Source organism: Ambystoma mexicanum, chromosome 3p (genome assembly GCF_040938575.1).
Source record: "Ambystoma mexicanum isolate Mex_15411 chromosome 3p, UKY_AmexF1_1, whole genome shotgun sequence".
Taxonomy (NCBI): Eukaryota; Metazoa; Chordata; class Amphibia; order Caudata; family Ambystomatidae; genus Ambystoma; species Ambystoma mexicanum.
The window spans coordinates 3,484,226-3,504,578 of NC_090925.1; the positions used below are offsets into that span (position 1 = coordinate 3,484,226).

General features: G+C 49.1%; 1 protein-coding gene across 1 annotated transcript in view; it reads right to left on the reverse strand.

Annotated features, from left to right (window-relative positions):
• The window catches only part of CLCN1 (chloride voltage-gated channel 1), a 1,282,884-nt gene that overhangs the window by 262,837 nt on the left and 999,694 nt on the right, over positions 1–20,353 (reverse strand). The window contains exons 16-17 of the mRNA XM_069650302.1: positions 7,729–7,862; positions 2,670–2,899 (exon numbers count right to left, since the gene is read on the reverse strand). Of these exons, the coding sequence (XP_069506403.1) occupies positions 2,670–2,899; positions 7,729–7,862 (364 nt within the window). The remainder of the gene's footprint in view (positions 1–2,669; positions 2,900–7,728; positions 7,863–20,353) is intronic.

A 20,353-nucleotide genomic window follows, 5' to 3' on the forward strand; every position in this document is an offset into this window, starting at 1 on the left:
CACCACAGACATGAGGATATGAGAGCAACATCAGTAACTCCTAAAGACAAGTGACAGGATAAGTGTCCCTGAACTGCTCACCACAGACATGAGGATATGAGAGCAACATCAGTAACTCCTAAAGACAAGTGACAGGATAAGTGTCCCTGAACTGCTCACCACAGACATGAGGATATGAGAGCAACATCAGTAACTCCTAAAGAAAAGTGACAGGATAAGTGTCCCTGAACTGCTCACCACAGACATGAGGATATGAGAGCAACATCAGTAACTCCTAAAGACAAGTGACAGGATAAGTGTCCCTGAACTGCTCACCACAGACATGAGGATGTGAGAGCAACATCAGTAACTCCTAAAGACAAGTGACAGGATAAGTGTCCCTGAACTGCTCACCACAGACATGAGGATATGAGAGCAACATCAGTAACTCCTAAAGAAAAGTGACAGGATAAGTGTCCCTGAACTGCTCACCACAGACATGAGGATATGAGAGCAACATCAGTAACTCCTAAAGACAAGTGACAGGATAAGTGTCCCTGAACTGCTCACCACAGACATGAGGATATGAGAGCAACATCAGTAACTCCTAAAGACAAGTGACAGGATAAGTGTCCCTGAACTGCTCACCACAGACATGAGGATATGAGAGCAACATCAGTAACTCCTAAAGAAAAGTGACAGGATAAGTGTCCCTGAACTGCTCACCACAGACATGAGGATATGAGAGCAACATCAGTAACTCCTAAAGAAAAGTGACAGCATAAGTGTCCCTGAACTGCTCACCACAGACATGAGGATATGAGAGCAACATCAGTAACTCCTAAAGACAAGTGACAGGATAAGTGTCCCTGAACTGCTCACCACAGACATGAGGATATGAGAGCAACATCAGTAACTCCTAAAGACAAGTGACAGGATAAGTGTCCCTGAACTGCTCACCACAGACATGAGGATATGAGAGCAACATCAGTAACTCGTAAAGACAACTGACAGGATAAGTGTCCCTGAACTGCTCACCACAGACATGAGGATATGAGAGCAACATCAGTAACTCCTAAAGACAAGTGACAGGATAAGTGTCCCTGAACTGCTCACCACAGACATGAGGATATGAGAGCAACATCAGTAACTCCTAAAGAAAAGTGACAGGATAAGTGTCCCTGAACTGCTCACCACAGACATGAGGATATGAGAGCAACATCAGTAACTCCTAAAGACAAGTGACAGGATAAGTGTCCCTGAACTGCTCACCACAGACATGAGGATATGAGAGCAACATCAGTAACTCCTAAAGACAAGTGACAGGATAAGTGTCCCTGAACTGCTCACCACAGACACGAGGATATGAGAGCAACATCAGTAACTCCTAAAGACAAGTGACAGGATAAGTGTCCCTGAACTGCTCACCACAGACACGAGGATATGAGAGCAACATCAGTAACTCCTAAAGACAAGTGACAGGATAAGTGTCCCTGAACTGCTCACCACAGACACGAGGATATGAGAGCAACATCAGTAACTCCTAAAGACAAGTGACAGGATAAGTGTCCCTGAACTGCTCACCACAGACACGAGGATATGAGAGCAACATCAGTAACTCCTAAAGAAAAGTGACAGGATAAGTGTCCCTGAACTGCTCACCACAGACACGAGGATATGAGAGCAACATCAGTAACTCCTAAAGACAAGTGACAGGATAAGTGTCCCTGAACTGCTCACCACAGACATGAGGATATGAGAGCAACATCAGTAACTCCTAAAGACAAGTGACAGGATAAGTGTCCCTGAACTGCTCACCACAGACATGAGGATATGAGAGCAACATCAGTAACTCCTAAAGACAAGTGACAGGATAAGTGTCCCTGAACTGCTCACCACAGACATGAGGATATGAGAGCAACATCAGTAACTCCTAAAGAAAAGTGACAGGATAAGTGTCCCTGAACTGCTCACCACAGACATGAGGATATGAGAGCAACATCAGTAACTCCTAAAGACAAGTGACAGGATAAGTGTCCCTGAACTGCTCACCACAGACATGAGGATATGAGAGCAACATCAGTAACTCCTAAAGACAAGTGACAGGATAAGTGTCCCTGAACTGCTCACCACAGACATGAGGATATGAGAGCAACATCAGTAACTCCTAAAGACAAGTGACAGGATAAGTGTCCCTGAACTGCTCACCACAGACATGAGGATATGAGAGCAACATCAGTAACTCCTAAAGAAAAGTGACAGGATAAGTGTCCCTGAACTGCTCACCACAGACATGAGGATATGAGAGCAACATCAGTAACTCCTAAAGAAAAGTGACAGGATAAGTGTCCCTGAACTGCTCACCACAGACATGGAGCTCGTGGATCAGAAATCAAGTGGAAATGACTTTATTTTCTAACTTATGAGTCGACAAAGCGACTGCACTCCTTAAACTACCACCAACACATTCAGCTCACGTCCACATTCCACTGCAGGGTGGTGCAATTATCCACGCTCAAATGAACGCCTTCTCATGTACTCAGCATCTACTATGCTCCCTCTCTCATGCACGCTCCCTTTCTTCCTCGACCTCTCTACCCTGCCTCGTGTACTTTATTCCTAGCTCCACATTTTCTCCCCCTCATTTTTCTTCTTCCTCTCTCTCGAACCCTCATCCCCTCATGGCTTACCTCAGTCTTACCATTCCCATCCTCATCTGCCGCCTCGTCCTCATCCACGAAGGCGAAAGACTCGCGCTTGCCCTTCAGCCCGGCCGGCCTCCTCTGACCATCGTATGGCAGCTCCTCGAGCTTCTCCAGTAGCTCCCGGGTCAGCAGGAGGCGCCGTTCTGAGCTGAGCTGGCGATCCAGCAGGCCTAGGATCTCGGTCCTCTCAATGGACCCCAGGAGGATCATGGACTCTGGGGACAAGACAGAAGAGCCTGGTCAGGAAGATGGGGTGGGGCGGGAATTAGATCTCTGCGGGGATGGACTGGACCGAATGCCAGATGGAGGTCGCCTTTCAACAGGTGGACAGCGGGAGTTGCAGCGTTTCCAAGGGTAGAGCTGCCTGTCTGTGTGTGCAGGGGAGGGCGGGTTCTATCTCAGTATGTGGTGAACGTACATGTGTGCTTGTGTGTTTGTGTGGGTGTGTCTGGGTTTCTGGGTGTGCATCTGTGGTGAGGCAGTGTGTAAGATGGAGCTCAGTCCAGTGTTGCCCATCCACACCCCCACCCGTGCCCCCCAAAGGAGAGACATTTATGAAGCACACTGCTCGTGCCTTAGAGTCCAAGCATGGAGCAGTCCCATCGCATGCAGTGTATGACCAGTGAGGCCCAGACCTCACATGCTCTCCCACTAATGAGGACCACCCCTGACTGGCCAGGTGCTTACAAACGAGCAGAACCACAATAACCTCTGGGAAGAGCTCAGTCTGGATCAATTCTCATCAATATAGCAGACAGCAGCCCTAGACAGACTGGGGCTTCCATTCAGGGGAGGTCTACACTGGTGAAAAAATGTGAACATTAGAGGACTGGCCCGTGCATGAATGCATCGACAGAGCAGTGTGTCAGATGCAGCTGCAGTGGTCATGGTGTTGAAGCAGTGTGTCAGATGCAGCTGCAGTGGTCATAGTGTTGAAGCAGTGTGTCAGATGAAGTCTCCCCCAGAGCTGAATTTGACTATTTGCTGAAGCAGTGTGTCTCCTCCAGAGCTGGGATTTCCGCATTGTTGGAGCAGTGTGTCAGATAAAGTCTCCTTCAGAGCTGAGTTTGACTTGTTTCTCAAGCAGTGTGTCAGATAAAGTCTCCTTAGAGCTGAGTTTGACTCATTCCTTAAGCAGTGTGTCAGATAAAGTCTCCCCCAGAGCTGAATTTGACTTATTTCTCGAGCAGTGTGTCTCCTCCAGAGCTGGGATTTCCGCATTGTTGGAGCAGTGTGTCAGATAAAGTCTCCTCCAGAGCTGAGTTTGACTTGTTTCTCAAGCAGTGTGTCAGATAAAGTCTCCTTAGAGCTGAGTTTGACTCATTCCTTAAGCAGTGTGTCAGATGAAGTCTCCTCCAGAGCTGGGGTTTCCTCTTTGTTGGAGCAGTGTGTCAGATAAAGTCTCCTCCAGAGCTGAGTTTGACTTGTTTCTCGAGCAGTGTGTCAGATAAAGTCTCCTCCAGAGCTGAGTTTGACTTGTTTCTCAAGCAGTGTGTCAGATAAAGTCTCCTTAGAGCTGAGTTTGACTCATTCCTTAAGCAGTGTGTCAGATGAAGTCTCCTCCAGAGCTGGGGTTTCCTCTTTGTTGGAGCCGTGTTTCAGATGAAGTCTCCTCCATAGTTGACTTTGACTCATTCCTGGAGCAGTGTGTCAGATGAAGTCTCCCCCAGAGCTGAATTTGACTATTTGCTGAAGCAGTGTGTCTCCTTCAGAGCTGGGATTTCCGCATTGTTGGAGCAGTGTGTCAGATAAAGTCTCCTCCAGAGCTGAGTTTGACTTGTTTCTCAAGCAGTGTGTCAGATAAAGTCTCCTTAGAGCTGAGTTTGACTCATTCCTTAAGCAATGTGTCAGATAAAGTCTCCTCCAGAGCTGAGTTTGACTTGTTTCTCAAGCAGTGTGTCAGATAAAGTCTCCTTAGAGCTGAGTTTGACTCATTCCTTAAGCAGTGTGTCAGATGAAGTCTCCTCCAGAGCTGGGGTTTCCTCTTTGTTGGAGCAGTGTGTCAGATAAAGTCTCCTCCATAGTTGACTTTGACTCATTCCTGGAGCAGTGTGTCAGATAAAGTCTCCTCCAGAGCTGAGTTTGACTTATTCCTGGAGCAGTGTGTCAGATGACGTTTCCCTCCAGAGCTGAGTTTGACTTATTTCTCAAGCAGTGTGTCAGATGAAGTCTCCTGCAGAGCTGAGTTTGACTTATTTCTCGAGCAGTGTATCAGATGAAGTCTCCTCCAGAGCTGGGTTTGACACATTACTGGAGCAGTGTGTCAGATGAAGTCTCCTCCAGAGCTGAGTTTGACTTATTTCTCGAGCAGTGTGTCAGATGACGTTTCCCTCCAGAGCTGAGTTTGACTTATTTCTCAAGCAGTGTGTCAGATGAAGTCTCCTGCAGAGCTGAGTTTGACTTATTTCTCGAGCAGTGTATCAGATGAAGTCTCCTCCAGAGCTGGGTTTGACACATTACTGGAGCAGTGTGTCAGATGAAGTCTCCTGCAGAGCTGAGTTTGACTTATTTCTCGAGCAGTGTATCAGATGAAGTCTCCTCCAGAGCTGGGTTTGACACATTACTGGAGCAGTGTGTCAGATGAAGTCTCCTCCAGAGCTGAGTTTGACTTATTTCTCGAGCAGTGTAACAGATGAAGTCTCCTCCAGAGCTGGGTTTGACACATTACTGGAGCAGTGTGTCAGATGAAGTCTCCTCCAGAGCTGAGTTTGACTTATTTCTCAAGCAGTGTGTCAGATGAAGTCTCCAACACAGCCGGGGTTTCCTCATTGTTGGAGCAGTGTGTCCAGAGCTGAGTTTGACTTATTTCTCGAGCAGTGTGTCAGATGAAGTCTCCTCCAGAGCTGAGTTTGACTTATTTCTCGAGCAGTGTGTCAGATGAAGTCTCCTCCAGAGCTGAGTTTGACTTATTTCTCGAGCAGTGTGTCAGATGAAGTCTCCTCCAGAGCTGAGTTTGACTTATTTCTCGAGCAGTGTGTCAGATTAAGTCTCCTCCAGAGCTGGGGCTTCCTCATTGTTGGAGCAGTGTGTCAGATAAAGTCTCCTTAGAGCTGTGTTTGACTCATTCCTTAAGCAGTGTGTCAGATAAAGTCTCCTCCAGAGCTGAGTTTGACTCATTCCTTAAGCAGTGTGTCAGATGAAGTCTCCTCCAGAGCTGAGTTTGACTTATTTCTCGAGCAGTGTGTCAGATAAAGTCTCCTCCAGATCTGGGATTTCCGCATTGTTTTAGCAGTGTGTCAGATGAAGTCTCCAACACAGCCGGGCTTTCCTCATTGTTGGAGCAGTGTGTCCAGAGCTGAGTTTGACTTATTTCTCGAGCAGTGTGTCAGATAAAGTCTCCTTAGAGCTGAGTTTGACTCATTCCTTAAGCAGTGTGTCAGATAAAGTCTCCTTAGAGCTGAGTTTGACTCATTCCTTAAGCAGTGTGTCAGATAAAGTCTCCTCCAGAGCTGAGTTTGACTTATTCCTCGAGCAGTGTGTCAGATGAAGTCTCCTCCAGAGCTGGGTTTGACTCCTTCACAGAGGAGTGTGTCAGATGAAGTCTTCTCCAGAGGTGAGTTTGACTCATTACTGGAGCAGTGTGTCAGATTAAGTCTCCTCCAGTGCTGGGTTTGACGCCTTCCCAGAGGAGTGTGTCAGATGAAGTCTCCTCCAGAGCGGGGGTTTCCTCATTGTTGGAGCAGTGTGTCAGATGAAGTCTCCTCCAGAGCGGGGGTTTCCTCATTGTTGGAGCAGTGTGTCAGATGAAGTCTCCTCCAGTGCTGGGTTTGACGCCTTCCCAGAGGAGTGTGTCAGATGAAGTCTCCTCCAGAGCGGGGGTTTCCTCATTGTTGGAGCAGTGTGTCAGATGAAGTCTCCTCCAGAGCGGGGGTTTCCTCATTGTTGGAGTAGTGTGTCAGATGAAGTCTCTCCCAGAGCGGGGGTTTCCTCATTGTTGGAGCAGTGTGTCAGATGAAGTCTCCTCCAGAGCGGCGGTTTCCTCATTGTTGGAGCAGTGTGTCAGATGAAGTCTCCTCCAGAGCGGGGGTTTCCTCATTGTTGGAGCAGTGTGTCAGATGAAGTCTCCTCCAGAGCGGGGGTTTCCTCATTGTTGGAGCAGTGTGTCAGATGAAGTCTCCTCCAGTGCTGGGTTTGACGCCTTCCCAGAGGAGTGTGTCAGATGAAGTCTCCTCCAGAGCGGGGGTTTCCTCATTGTTGGAGCAGTGTGTCAGATGAAGTCTCCTCCAGAGCGGGGGTTTCCTCATTGTTGGAGTAGTGTGTCAGATGAAGTCTCTCCCAGAGCGGGGGTTTCCTCATTGTTGGAGCAGTGTGTCAGATGAAGTCTCCTCCAGAGCGGGGGTTTCCTCATTGTTGGAGCAGTGTGTCAGATGAAGTCTCCTCCAGAGCGGGGGTTTCCTCATTGTTGGAGCAGTGTGTCAGATGAAGTCTCCTCCAGAGCGGGGGTTTCCTCATTGTTGGAGCAGTGTGTCAGATGAAGTCTCCTCCAGAGCGGGGTTTTCCTCATTGTTGGAGTAGTGTGTCAGATGAATTCTCTCCCAGAGCTGATTTTGACTCATTCCTGGAGCAGTGTGTCAGATGAAGTCTCCTCCTGAGCTGGGGTTTCCTGATTGCTGTAGCAGTGAAATGTGACTGTCCTTTCGAGAGTGAGGATTGTCTCACTTGTGGTACAGTGGTGTTAAAGTTCGAGTCTGCTACAGGGTTTGAATCTTTCGAGGATCAATGGTTGAGATTGAGGTCTCTTTGGGGAGAAGCTCATTGGTGCAGCAGGATGTGCAATGGGTGCAATGGGTGCAATGGAGTTCTCGCCAATGCTTCACCCTATTGGTGGAGCAGCGTGTCAGATGGAGTTTAGTTTTCTCAATGGCTTGACCCTATTGGTGGAGGCGTGTGTGGAATGGGGTGTTCTTGAGCCCTGTGCTGGGTCAGCATAACTCTTTTTGTGTGAGTAGGAAGTTCAGAGTTGAAGGAAGATAAGAAAGTGAAACCCCTCTGGACCCTCACCCCTTAGCAGAAGTACCCATAGTCTGAACCCCTTTGCCTTTACCTGCTGTTTCCACCAGGGGAAGGGTCTTCAGAGTGCAGGACTCCAGCAACTCCTGCAGATCGCGATATTTGCAGTTAGAAGCGATGAACTTGACTTCTCTCACCATAATGTCCTCCACAAAAATGTTGTATTTACTACAGAAGGACAAGACATTAACCACAAATCAGAAAAGCAAACAGAAGTTAACACATCTCACTCAGGCCCTGGACGATGCAGAGTTTCCCTTGCCCACTAGCATGCGTGCTCTCGGCCTCATGTCTTGCCCAGAGGCTGCTGGCCACACTGTGGGCCTGGCCTGCCAGGTTCCATAGACAGACTTCCAGGAGCTATATTGGCTGTCTGGCACCAGTGACATAACCAGCAAGTGCCCCTCAAAATCAAAAGACTTTGCATTGACCATAAAGAAGCCATCAAGAGAGTCGGAGAGGATTATCAACGGCTAGGCAAAGGTCTGACATCTGAAAATAACTGCAGGGGGTAGACAATAGTAGGTATTACAGGTGGACAAAGGGTGGTTATCAGAGACCAGCAAACAGTGGTTATTACAGACCAGCAAACAGTGGTTATCAGAGACCAGCAAACAGTGTTCATTACAGACCAGCAAACAGTGGTTATTAGAGACCAGCAAAGGGTGGTTAATACAGACCAGCAAACAGTGTTCATTACAGACCAGCAAACAGTGGTTATTAGAGACCAGCAAAGGGTGGTTATCAGAGACCAGCAAACAGTGTTCATTACAGACCAGCAAACAGTGGTTATTAGAGACCAGCAAAGGGTGGTTAATACAGACCAGCAAACAGTGTTCATTACAGACCAGCAAACAGTGGTTATTAGAGACCAGCAAAGGGTGGTTAATACAGACCAGCAAACAGTGTTCATTATAGACCAGCAAACATTGTTTTTTACAGAAAAGCAAACAGTAGTTATTTGAGAGCAGCAAACCCCAAAAATGCAGAGTGGTGAGAGGTCAATGGGAAGTCCATCCTTTGTTCATTGCTTATTGCACGTAGAATTTTGAAAACGTCTTCATAATCACAGACTCTTCCTCACTCTGCCCATCCCATCTGCCTGCCGGGGCATCTTGCAAGGTTAGGAAAAGACGCTTCGCCCATCCCTCCTACACCATCCCAAGATGGAAGTGTTATCCCTGCAACCTCCATCACCTGGTCAATAGCCAAGAGACTTTGAACATCCTGCTTTAGTACAACTCAGTCCCCGACTGGACTCTCCTCCCACATGGCCATACTTAATATCTCTAAAATAAGCTGGGTCGGGGCAGCCTTTAGGAACTGGGTAGCCCCCGTTTGCCTGTGCACTGGACTCCCCCTTGTCTCACAGGGCGAGTCCAGGATGACTGTGAAATGACTGAGGGAGAAAAAAAATTAAGTCATTTTTTTGAAAAAAACTTTCTGTTTTGTCTCCCACAGACATTTCGGACAACCCGCTCTCCCCAACCCACTTATTTACCTTGTGACGGCACACAGCGAAGTGTGCCGCCGCCGACTCCGCAATCCCCCTGCGACGCTGATTCCCTTCACACACATGGAAGGGAACCGGTGCCGCAGGATCCTTTCCTTTTTTTGTGTGTTTTTTAAAAAGTTTGCTTGTCCCCTGCTTTCCTTTTCATGGAAGCAGGGGACACCCCCGCAACCCCTGAAGTCCCGGAATGTCGATCAAGTGGAGGGGGGCCACCGCCACAACCCCTGCTCCCCGTGAGCGACATTTTTTTAATTAGTTTTTTTCCAACGCCCTTTTTGGCTTTTTCTGCCATTCATTTTTGTTTCTGGTAATGTCTTGGGATTCCGTCCAGTGGCATCATCCAACTAATAATCTCCTAACTCACCCTTTAGTCACCCCACCTGCTCCACTGCCCCCTGCAGAACACAGAGAGGCAAAGAAGACTTATGTGGCCACCTTTTTGTGCTTGGCTTGGATCTGGGGTACCATTGAGCAAGGTCTCCTCTCCAAATCCCTCTCTTCCATCGTGGGTGAGTCAGGGAGGTCCCCCAGAGGATTTCCAGCCCCTTCAGCAAATCCACTTAGCACTCAATCTCGACCAATGAATGGGCGATGCTGGAAGCCCTGAATGCCTAAAGATTTACTGTGGCTATGTGTAGCCTTAGGATCACGGGCTACATAAGGCCCTCCAAATAGAAGCAGCCTCGGCTGTCCTGGCTCCTTCACAAAGCCGACTCCTGTCTGTGCCTGTCCGGGCCTTGAGGGCAGGGTGCACACCCCTGCTACCATAATCAGAAATACCTCTGTCTCAAGCCTCCGCGACAAGCCTCACACACATCAGTTGTGAGAGTTGCACTGTAAAAGGGGAAGGGCCTCCTTCTAATCATTTCACAAGTCAAACCCAAAATAAAAAGAATGTACATATAACAGAAATGTAGGGGCACCGGTAAATATAAATAAACCCAGCGGCATGCTAAAATGCGGTAAATAGGCCGTGTGGCATGCCTTTGCAGCCGACGTGTATTCACTTTTATTAATCAGCAACAAAGCCTCGGAAGCTGGTAACACATCGCAGGTCCCATGATCCCAGCCTGGTATGGTAAGAGGCAAAGCAACAGTTGTTTTTTTGAGGTCACAGATTAGAACCCATGAGTCTCACCGACAGGCATGGAAAGCATAACCATTTCAAAAGACAAAACAATTTGCAAAACATGATTTCTAGATGGAGTAAGTTAACCACAGCAGTTTCAAATTGCCCCTTAGCACATTTTGCCTGGGAAGGAGGCCGAAGAGTTCTTAATATGCAACATTTGTATATCAGTATGTCTGTGGTTCAAGGCTCTGGCAGTGTCATGGAGAGGAGCACGGCTCATAAGAACTTAGATGAGATGACCGGGGCAGTTGTATAAAGTTCCGCTGGTCATCTCCAATGTTTCAATGAGTTGTCATTATGATGTGGGAAGAGGGGCTTGGATTGTGACATCACATGTTTTAATTATGGCCGGTGTGGGAATGTTTGTGGACCCAATTACAGATCATAAAGTATGTTTCTTTATAAGGGTCTGATGTGTGAGCACCAATCAGCTCGGTGTGAGGAGATTTCTTCATGTTGCAAAAGTTACTAAAGATTAATCAGCTTGATTATTATAAAAGTCTTGGATTTAGGGATGTTTCTTTGACAACGTTTTTCGTGGAGTTCTGTGCCACACTCTGTTTGAATACAGCTGCCCCAGCCGCGTCTTGGCCCTGAAGAAACCTGCATTACTTCTTGCCTGCGTACACTCCTTTTTCGACTACTTTTGTAATTTTTATTGGTGAGTTCCAAGGTGACCCCTAGGCATTTAGCACTTTGGCACTTAGCACTTTCTTTGCCTGTAGTACTTTTTGCAGTAGCATCTCCATCATTCAATGAAAGTTATCAATATAGAGATCAGCATGCATGATTCTTATTAGCAATAGTTAGGTAATTTACAAAAAAAACATTTTTTGAAATTTTTTTGATACAACTATTTTGCACTAATATTGAATTACATGACTTTTAAGGCTGATATTATGTGAATGTATTATGTATTTTTATGCTGTTTTTGATTAATATTAAAATATGAAGTTATAATTGCCCACCTGACTGAACCTCTCCTTTCTCTACATCTAGTCGATGTAATGAGCACTTAAATCATTCCAGTGCTTATCCATGTGGCTCCCTTCCTTTGGTTCTTTATTCATTCTGCTCCCCTGGTCCATGGTATAGGGGACACCCATCCCTTTTTGTCTATCGACCCCTGACACACCACCTTCCAGCGTCGTGGCTACAGGACCTGCATTTAAGCCATGTTAAGCTCTGCTGTTAGCCTCATGCAGGGGTATTTGTGCCAAAAACATGGCCGTTGTGCCCATCTATCCACCTAGGCTGTGCAAAATATATCTCACTGCCTCTGCTTACATCTTTCCTTACCCTGGCTACGAAAGCCTACAACGGCATCAGCACCCATAACTCACCTGGAATGCTAGTCCAACATCTCTGCTGCCACGCGCAAATGCGCCGACCCACATGCTAAGCTAAGGGTACAACGCACTGTGTGCCACACCTGGCCCCAGTCGCATGGTCAGCTTCAATCCTCTTCCACGCGCTTGGCACAACAGCCGTGGCTTTCTCAGTGTTCCCCCAGCAAATGCTGCTCAATGTCATTTCAAACCCAGGCCCTGCTGCAGCCCCCACATGCACCCCCAGGCAAACTGGGTATACTGCCCTCTCCCCCAGAAAACCAGACGTCAGTCAGCCAAAAGGAGAAACCACAACCTACGACTGAGGGCTCCCCATCTGCATCCTGTGGCTCACATGCCCCCTAAAGCACCAAGAACTGTGGCACTAAAGAGAGGACTCACCTTAAACACATCCTGACTTCCTACACTGACTCCCCTCGCAACAGGGCAATGAATGGGTTCCACATTATGCCTGCTGCACTGGGCTCTGCCTGCTGCACTGTGCCCTGCCTGCTGCACTGTGCCCTGCCTCTGATGTGATGTGTGCTGCTCCCATCGAAAAAAAATGTTATTTGCCCTCTGCCTGCCGCACTGTACCCTGCCTCCATCGAAAACAATGAAATGTGTCCTCTGCCTGCTGCACTGTGCACTGCCTTTAATGTGATGTGTGCTTCTCCCATTGAAAAACATGTAATGTCTCCTTTTCCTGCTGCACTGTGCTTGACACTTTTGCAATGCACTCTGCTCCCAATGTACACAATGTAATGTGTCCTCTGCCCGAAGCTTCTTGTCCTGCCACTAACGCTATGTGCTCTGTTCTTTGTGAAACCAGAAGGTGTCTCAGCCGCTAATTCCAGGGGCTCTCTCTCTCAGGTGGCCTTGCACGCGGCCGTCGTCTTTGGATCCAGACCCTGGAGGTAGACCAGTGCGGGAGGATCACCTGGGTGAGGGGGCTTCGGGCAGTAGGAGTGGGACACCCGATGGCGAGACGCAGTATCCCTCACTTCCCTGCAACAACTTCACCCCATCCTACCCAGTAGGAAATATGGATACTCTATCCCTACTCCCCCTTTTCCTGCACAAACACTTTCACACGGACAGCCCGCTCTGGGAGAAAACAGACTCACACCCGAGCCGTGCACTTGACATGCACAACTACCATGGTCAGGCAAGGTCAGGCAATTAATGGTAATCATTCACACCTGACTTCCATTAAACTTCCCCTAGCCCAATGATGGAAGAAAGACGTTAAACCACAAAGGGTGCACAAGGAGGGAGATACCCTTGACCTTTCATGCAGAAAGCCATTTCTTTCTAGACACCTTCAGATTTCAGAGCATAAGGGCAAGAAACCAGACTGAAGAATCCTGTATTGTGTGTCAGAGATACCCCGGCCCTCTTGCAAAGCCGATCGAGTAGGAGAGAAGCAGCATCCGCTGTGGTACCGTCCTTGGCTCCAACCAAGATCGAAGAAAGATCAACACAGCCAGTGAGTTGGGGAAATCAATGCAAGACTGGTCTGTGTTGAAAGCAAGGTTGCAAGCGCAAACGTTATATACAAAGAGCAAGGATAAATATTTCTGAACACGTGTGATGAAAGATGCCAGGACTGCCTAACGGCTGATGGATGTTTGAACTGTAGCAAAGAAGATACAATATTCGTGACAGAGTGGTCCGGCAACGGGAGACCAATCGTGAATATTGTGCTAAAAGGATCTGAGCCTAAATGAGGGGGATCCGTGGTCCGAGCCCAAACGAGGGAGACCAATCATGAACATTGTGGTAAAGGGATCTGAGCTCGAACGAGGGAGACCAATTGCGAACCTGTGAATGTGAAAATCCTGATAAGAAAGGAACTTTGGTGTTTGTTTGGTACGTCAGGCACTCTGCAATAAGAGACCGTCATTGGGAGAGGGACTTTGACAGAAAGTGCTGATACCTCGTGGCCAAGAAGCCAGAGTGCGTGTGAAGCTCAAATGTGCCACCTTGTCTCGTGCTGAAAACATGGGCAAGGAATGCCACCTGCTCAACTATCCTGACATTTCATTTCTTGAACACTTTTCTTTTGCCTACATTGTTGTCCCACACATTTTGCATTTAGAAGTAAGGATTGGCAATAGGTTTATTAGTATAGGCCCTTTTATTTTGACAGACTCCACTAGGACTGCAGTATTATTATTTGATGGTCGTAGCTTGCTCCCATCCTTAGATTTAGGGTTAGACAGGCGTTTAACCAACCCATCGAAGTTCAATAAATACCATTGAACTGTGATCATGTGTGTCTGTCTTCACTGTTTGATACATGCCTTCCTTACAGATCCCATTAAACAAAATGCAATCTGCCCTTTGCCTGCGCACTGTCCCGCTACAATATCTAATGAAAAAAAGATACTTGCCCGATAGCTAAAGCCCAACTCCTACCTCCCTGTATCAGAAGCCCAAAATGCCATTCACCTTAGGTTTGAGTCCCATACTGCCATTCTATCATCCACAACATCCAGCCCCCCACATCCAAATCCAAAGTGCCCCTGCTCAACTTCGCCCTCATCAATGCCCACTCCCTACACACTTGATATTCACAAGCTCCTGATAACAGGCAACCAGGATGCCTTGGCCATCTCCGAAACATGGTTACATGCAACATTCGGTCCTGCCCTTTCACTGGCGTTACCTGCAGGCTTCACCATCTTCAGGAATGATAGACTTGACTCTAGAGGTGCAGGGGGTGCCCTAAGCGAAAGACTCCCTTCACTTAAGACCATTTGACACTTCACTGGAGGGGAATTGTGACATCCTTTCCGTCACACTGATTACCTCTCCCACAAATACCATCTCAATCCGTGTGATCTACCACCCACCAGGCCCCACCCTAACCATTGAAGAAGACCTTCTACACACGCTAGGTGCCAATATCAAGCCTTCTTCCAAAGTTATCATACTAGGTGACCTAAACCTGGTCCGCAATGATCGTACCGACTCACAGGGGTACTCCGTGGCCAACTCATTTACCACTGCATCAGCCCACCCACCTATGCCCAAGGTCGCACCCTGGACTGGATCGCAGGCCTTAACTGCCAGGTCACTATTGGTTCAATCTCCCCATGCCCATGGCCGACCACCAAATCATTACCTTCGGGGCCCCAAATTTCAAGTACACCATACCAAGCACTATACAACTGCCACCTTCACTTGCATGCAGCTCTCGCAAACTCACCAAAGAACGCATCCTACCCCTCCTCAACACTCTCAAATGGGAACACCTCTTCTCTCATGACCCCAATGTACTGGCAGATCACTATGCTACGACCCTAACCATCTCCCTATACACTATAACCCCCCTAGCACCTTCCAGCCACATTAACTTGTGGTTCACCCTGATCTCCTAGAACTCAGAACACAAAAAAGATGAGCTGAAAGAAACTGGAGAAAAACACTGTCCGATGCCCTGAGGCTGGTGTCCGCTAGGACCGCCAAGCTATACAAACACACGAACATTCGGGCCAAATCTACAACCTTCAACACTAGACTAGCCAATGCCAAATCTAACACCGGAGAGCTATTTACCATCCTCAGGGAACTGGAAGCCCCCACAGCCCCTCCTCCAACTCTCTCCAAGGACAAACAATGGTGCACATTAGACAAAATGCCATGCTCCATAAAACTGAAAAGCTACACACAAATAATCCATGCTAAGCAAGCCACTCTGAAACCTGCCCAGCTGCCCACAGCTGCCACTACCTCTCCTACATCCACTAGCATAGACCACCTGCTGTTCTGCTTCCAAAAAGTGTTTGCGCAGGAACCCTTGGACATCCTAAAAAGCCTGAAACCCTCGAGATGTAAAGGAGATGTATGCCCGTCCTCTCTCATTAAAGAGTGTGCTGAAGCACTACCTCCCTTTATCGCAACGTTCATCAATGCCTCATTTGTGGCTGGTACAGCTGCCTCCAGCCTCAAAGAAGCTTGGGTCCTCCCCTTGCTAAGAAAACCTCCCTTGTCCCGAATCATTACAGGCTTATCACGACAGTCCCCTTCCTATTGAAAATCCTCGAAAGAGCTGCCTATGTCCAAATGCAGCACTATTTAGAATCATATCATAGCCTGGGAGAGCGCTAGTCTGGGTTCTGTCCAGGCCATGTCACTGAGTCAGCTCTCCTCGACCTAATAACTAGCTCGACATGATCAGAGATGATGGCAAACCTGCCCTTCTACTACTCTTAGACCTGTCTGCAGCCTTTGACTTAGTACACCACAATATCCTTTGTCACCACCTCACAGCTGCCTATTTCTCACCCGAAGCCAGGACTTGGATAGCCTCATTCCTAGAGGTGATAGCAATAAGAGTGTTCTCCAAGAACGCTAGTTCTCCTCCAGCGCCCATCAGCTGCGGCGTACCTCAAGGCTCTTGCGTCCCTCCCAGGCTATACAATATCTTTACCAAACTACTCGACCTTCTGGACTCTATCGGCATAGCGTACACAAACTATGACAATGATTCTCCTTCTTCTCTGCGGCATCTACTCTAAAGATGCTGACACACTAAATGTGGCCTACACGACCATCCAAGCCTGAAGGACACCTCATGGCCTCTGTCTCACAGTTGAGAATACGGAGATTCTTCTAGTTGAGCCCTCAGCAGTGCTAAAAAACTCAATCCCCAATACTCTGCCTTCTAGATTAACGGCACCCAAATTCCAGTCTCCCCCTCTGTGAAAACACTGGGGGTCTACCTTGATGCAACCCTCTCGCTGATGTGCCAAGTAAATGCTATCACCTCCTCGGCAGCATACACAACTAAGTTGATGAACACCTTGAGACACTTCCTATCCAAGAACTGTTGCCTGACCATAGCACATGCAGTGATTGGTGCTAGGCTGGACTACTGCAATGTACTCTTTGCTGGTACCTCTGCGCACAACCTCCAGAAACTGCAGATCATCCAAAATAATGCTCTTTGTGCGGCTCTCAACATCCCTAAACTTGAACACACGTTGGCTGCAGGCAGAGCCGTGTGTTGGCTCCCGATTGAGTGGGAGGGTCAAGCTTTCCATCCACAGCTGACAAACAATGGAATTTCCTTCCGCCTACGTTGAGGGCGGAAGAATCGAACTGGGTCTTTTGAAGAGCACTCAAGCCCTGGCTCTTCACCTAATGGTAGTTCCTACACCTGGCTCCACCTCCTCAGTAGTGTCTGCATGTAGCTGCCAACTGACCTGCCTGTAACCGTAACTACTGCATGGAACTGGTTTCTGTAACAGCGCCTCAATGCCTTTGGGTTTTTGACCGCTTTATAAATGAAAAAGAAAATCAATAAATCTGCTCCCACTGACCCCTCTATCTACCCAGTCCCAAATATCTCCCAACATGGGCTTGCTCTCCTCCCCATTCTCACCCACAAGTCTCCCCCCTCTCAAAGACACCTTTATCAGCAGAAGAGCGTCCTCGCATCCTCTTCACATGACTCCCCAGGACCCCAGCACAATGACATGAGCAATTGGTGATTGCTCTGAAATTAACATTACACATAAGATGAAATCCACAAATATTTCCAAATACTCTTACGAATAGATAGATATTCTAAAAGGAATACGGACTAAAGCCCTCAGACCTCCTCCTGCCCTTCTATCAAGAATGCTCCTGCTCATTAGATCTTAAGAGATATTTTTGGACGTAGCATTGCACTTTGTGTGAAAAATGAGTCGTGTCAGGATATTGCAAATACTTAAAAACCAGGCATATGCAGCCATTGCCTCTCTGTATGTACAGAGATGCGGCGACGACCCTACAGGCAGCCATTGCCTCTCTGTGCGTACAGAGATGCGGCGACGACCCTACAGGCAGCCATTGCCTCTCTGTGCGTACAGAGATGAGGCGACGACCCTACAGGCAGCCATTGCCTCTCTGTGCGTACAGAGATGCGGCCACGACCCTGCAGGCAGCCATTGCCTCTCTGTGCGTACAGAGATGATGCCTCTCTGTGCCTACAGAGATGAGGCGACGACCCTACAGGCAGCCATTGCCTCTCTGTGCGTACAGATATGCGGAGACGACCCTACAGGCAGCCATTGCCTCTCTGTGCGTACAGAGATGCGGCGACGACCCTACAGGCAACCATTGCCTCTCTGTGCGTACAGAGATGCGGCGACGACCCTAGAGGCAGCCATTGCCTCTCTGTGCGTACAGAGATGCGGCGACAACCCTACAGGCAGCCATTGCCTCTCTGTGCGTACAGAGATGAGGCGACGACCGTACAGGCAGCCATTGCCTCTCTGTGCGTACAGAGATGCGGTGACGACCCTACAGGCAGCCATTGCCTCTCTGTGCGTACAGAGATGCGGCGACGACCCTACAGGCAGCCATTGCCTCTCTGTGCGTACAGAAATGATGCCTCTCTGTGAGTACAGAGATGAGGCGACGACCCTACAGGCAGCCATTGCCTCTCTGTGCGTACAGAGATGCGGCGACGACCCTACAGGCAGCCATTGCCTCTCTGTGCGTACAGAGATGATGCCTCTCTGTGCATACAGAGATGAGGCGACGACCCTACAGGCAGCCATGCCATTGCCTCTCTGTACGTACAGAGATGCGGCGACGACCCTACAGGCAGCCATTGCCTCTCTGTGCGTACAGAGATGCGGCGACGACCCTACAGGCAGCCATTGCCTCTCTGTGCGTACAGAGATGCGGCGACGACCCTACAGGCAGCCATTGCCTCTCTGTGCGTACAGAGATGAGGCGATGACCCTACAGGCAGCCATTGCCTCTCTGTGCGTACAGAGATGCGGCGACGACCCTACAGGCAGCCATTGCCTCTCTGTGCGTACAGGGATGCGGCGACGACCCTACAGGCAGCCATTGCCTCTCTGTGCGTACATAGATGATGCCTCTCTGTGCGTACAGAGATGAGGCGACGACCCTACAGGCAGCCATTGCCTCTCTGTGCGTACAGAGATGCGGCAACGACCCTACAGGCAGCCATTGCCTCTCTGTGCGTACAGAGATGCGGCGACGACCCTACAGGCAACCATTGCCTCTCTGTGCGTACAGAGATGCGGCGACGACCCTACAGGCAGCCATTGCCTCTCTGTGCGTACAGAGATGCGGCGACGACCCTACAGGCAGCCATTGCCTCTCTGTGCGTACAGAGATGAGGCGACGACCCTACAGGCAGCCATTGCCTCTCTGTGCGTACAGAGATGCGGTGACGACCCTACAGGCAGCCATTGCCTGATGCGGCGACGACCCTACAGGCAGCCATTGCCTCTCTGTGCGTACAGAGATGATGCCTCTCTGCGCGTACAGAGATGAGGCGACGACCCTACAGGCAGCCATTGCCTCTCTGTGCGTACAGAGATGCGGCGACGACCCTACAGGCAGCCATTGCCTCTCTGTGCGTACAGAGATGATGCCTCTCTGTGCGTACAGAGATGAGGCGACGACCCTACAGGCAGCCATGCCATTGCCTCTCTGTACGTACAGAGATGCGGCGACGACCCTACAGGCAGCCATTGCCTCTCTGTGCGTACAGAGATGCGGCGACGACCCTACAGGCAGCCATTGCCTCTCTGTATGTACAGAGATGAGGCCACGACCCTACAGGCAGCCATTGCCTCTCTGTACGTACAGAGATGAGGCGACGCCCTACAGGCAGCCATTGCCTCTCTGTGCGTACAGAGATGAGGCGATGACTCTACAGGCAACCATTGCCTCTCTGTACGTACAGAGATGAGGCGAAGACTCTACAAGCAGCCATTGCCTCTCTGTGCATAAAGACATGAGACGAAGACCCTAAAGGCAGCCATTGCCTCTATGTACTTACAGAGATGAGACGAAGACCCTAAAGGCAGCCATTGCCTCTCTGTACGTACAGAGATGAGTCGAAGACCCTACAGACAGCCATTGCCTCTCTGTGCGTACAGAGATGCGGCGACGACCCTACAGACAGCCATTGCCTCTCTGTGCATACAGAGATGCGGCGACGACCCTACAGGCAGCCATTGCCTCTCTGTATGTACAGAGATGAGGCGATGACCCTACAGGCAGCCATTGCCTCTCTGTGCGTACAGAGATGAGGTGACGACCCTACAGGCAGCCATTGCCTCTCTGTGCGTACAGAGATGATGCCTCTCTGTGCGTACATAGATGAGGCGACGACCCTCCAGGCAGCCATGCCATTGCCTCTCTGTACGTACAGAGATGAGGCGACAACGCTACAGGCAGCCATTGCCTCTCTGTGCGTACAGAGATGAGGCGACGACCCTAGACCCTGCATGCAGCCATTGCCTCTCTGTGCGTACAGAGATGAGTCGACGACTCTACAAGCAGCCATTGCCTCTCTGTGCGTAAAGAGATGAAACGACGACTTAACAAACAGCCATTGCCTCTCTGTGCGTAAAGACATGAGACGAAGACCCTAAAGGCAGCCATTGCCTCTATGTACGTACAGAGATGAGACGAAGACCCTAAAGGCAGCCATTGCCTCTCTGTACGTACAGAGATGAGTCGAAGACCCTACAGGCAGCCATTGCCTCTCTGTACGTACAAAGATGAGGCGACGACCCTACAGGCAGCCATTGCCTCTCTGTACGTACAGAGATGAGGCGACAACCCTAAAGGCAGCCATTGCCTCTCTGTACGTACAGAGATGAGGTGACGACCCTACATGCAGCCATTGCCTCTCTGTATG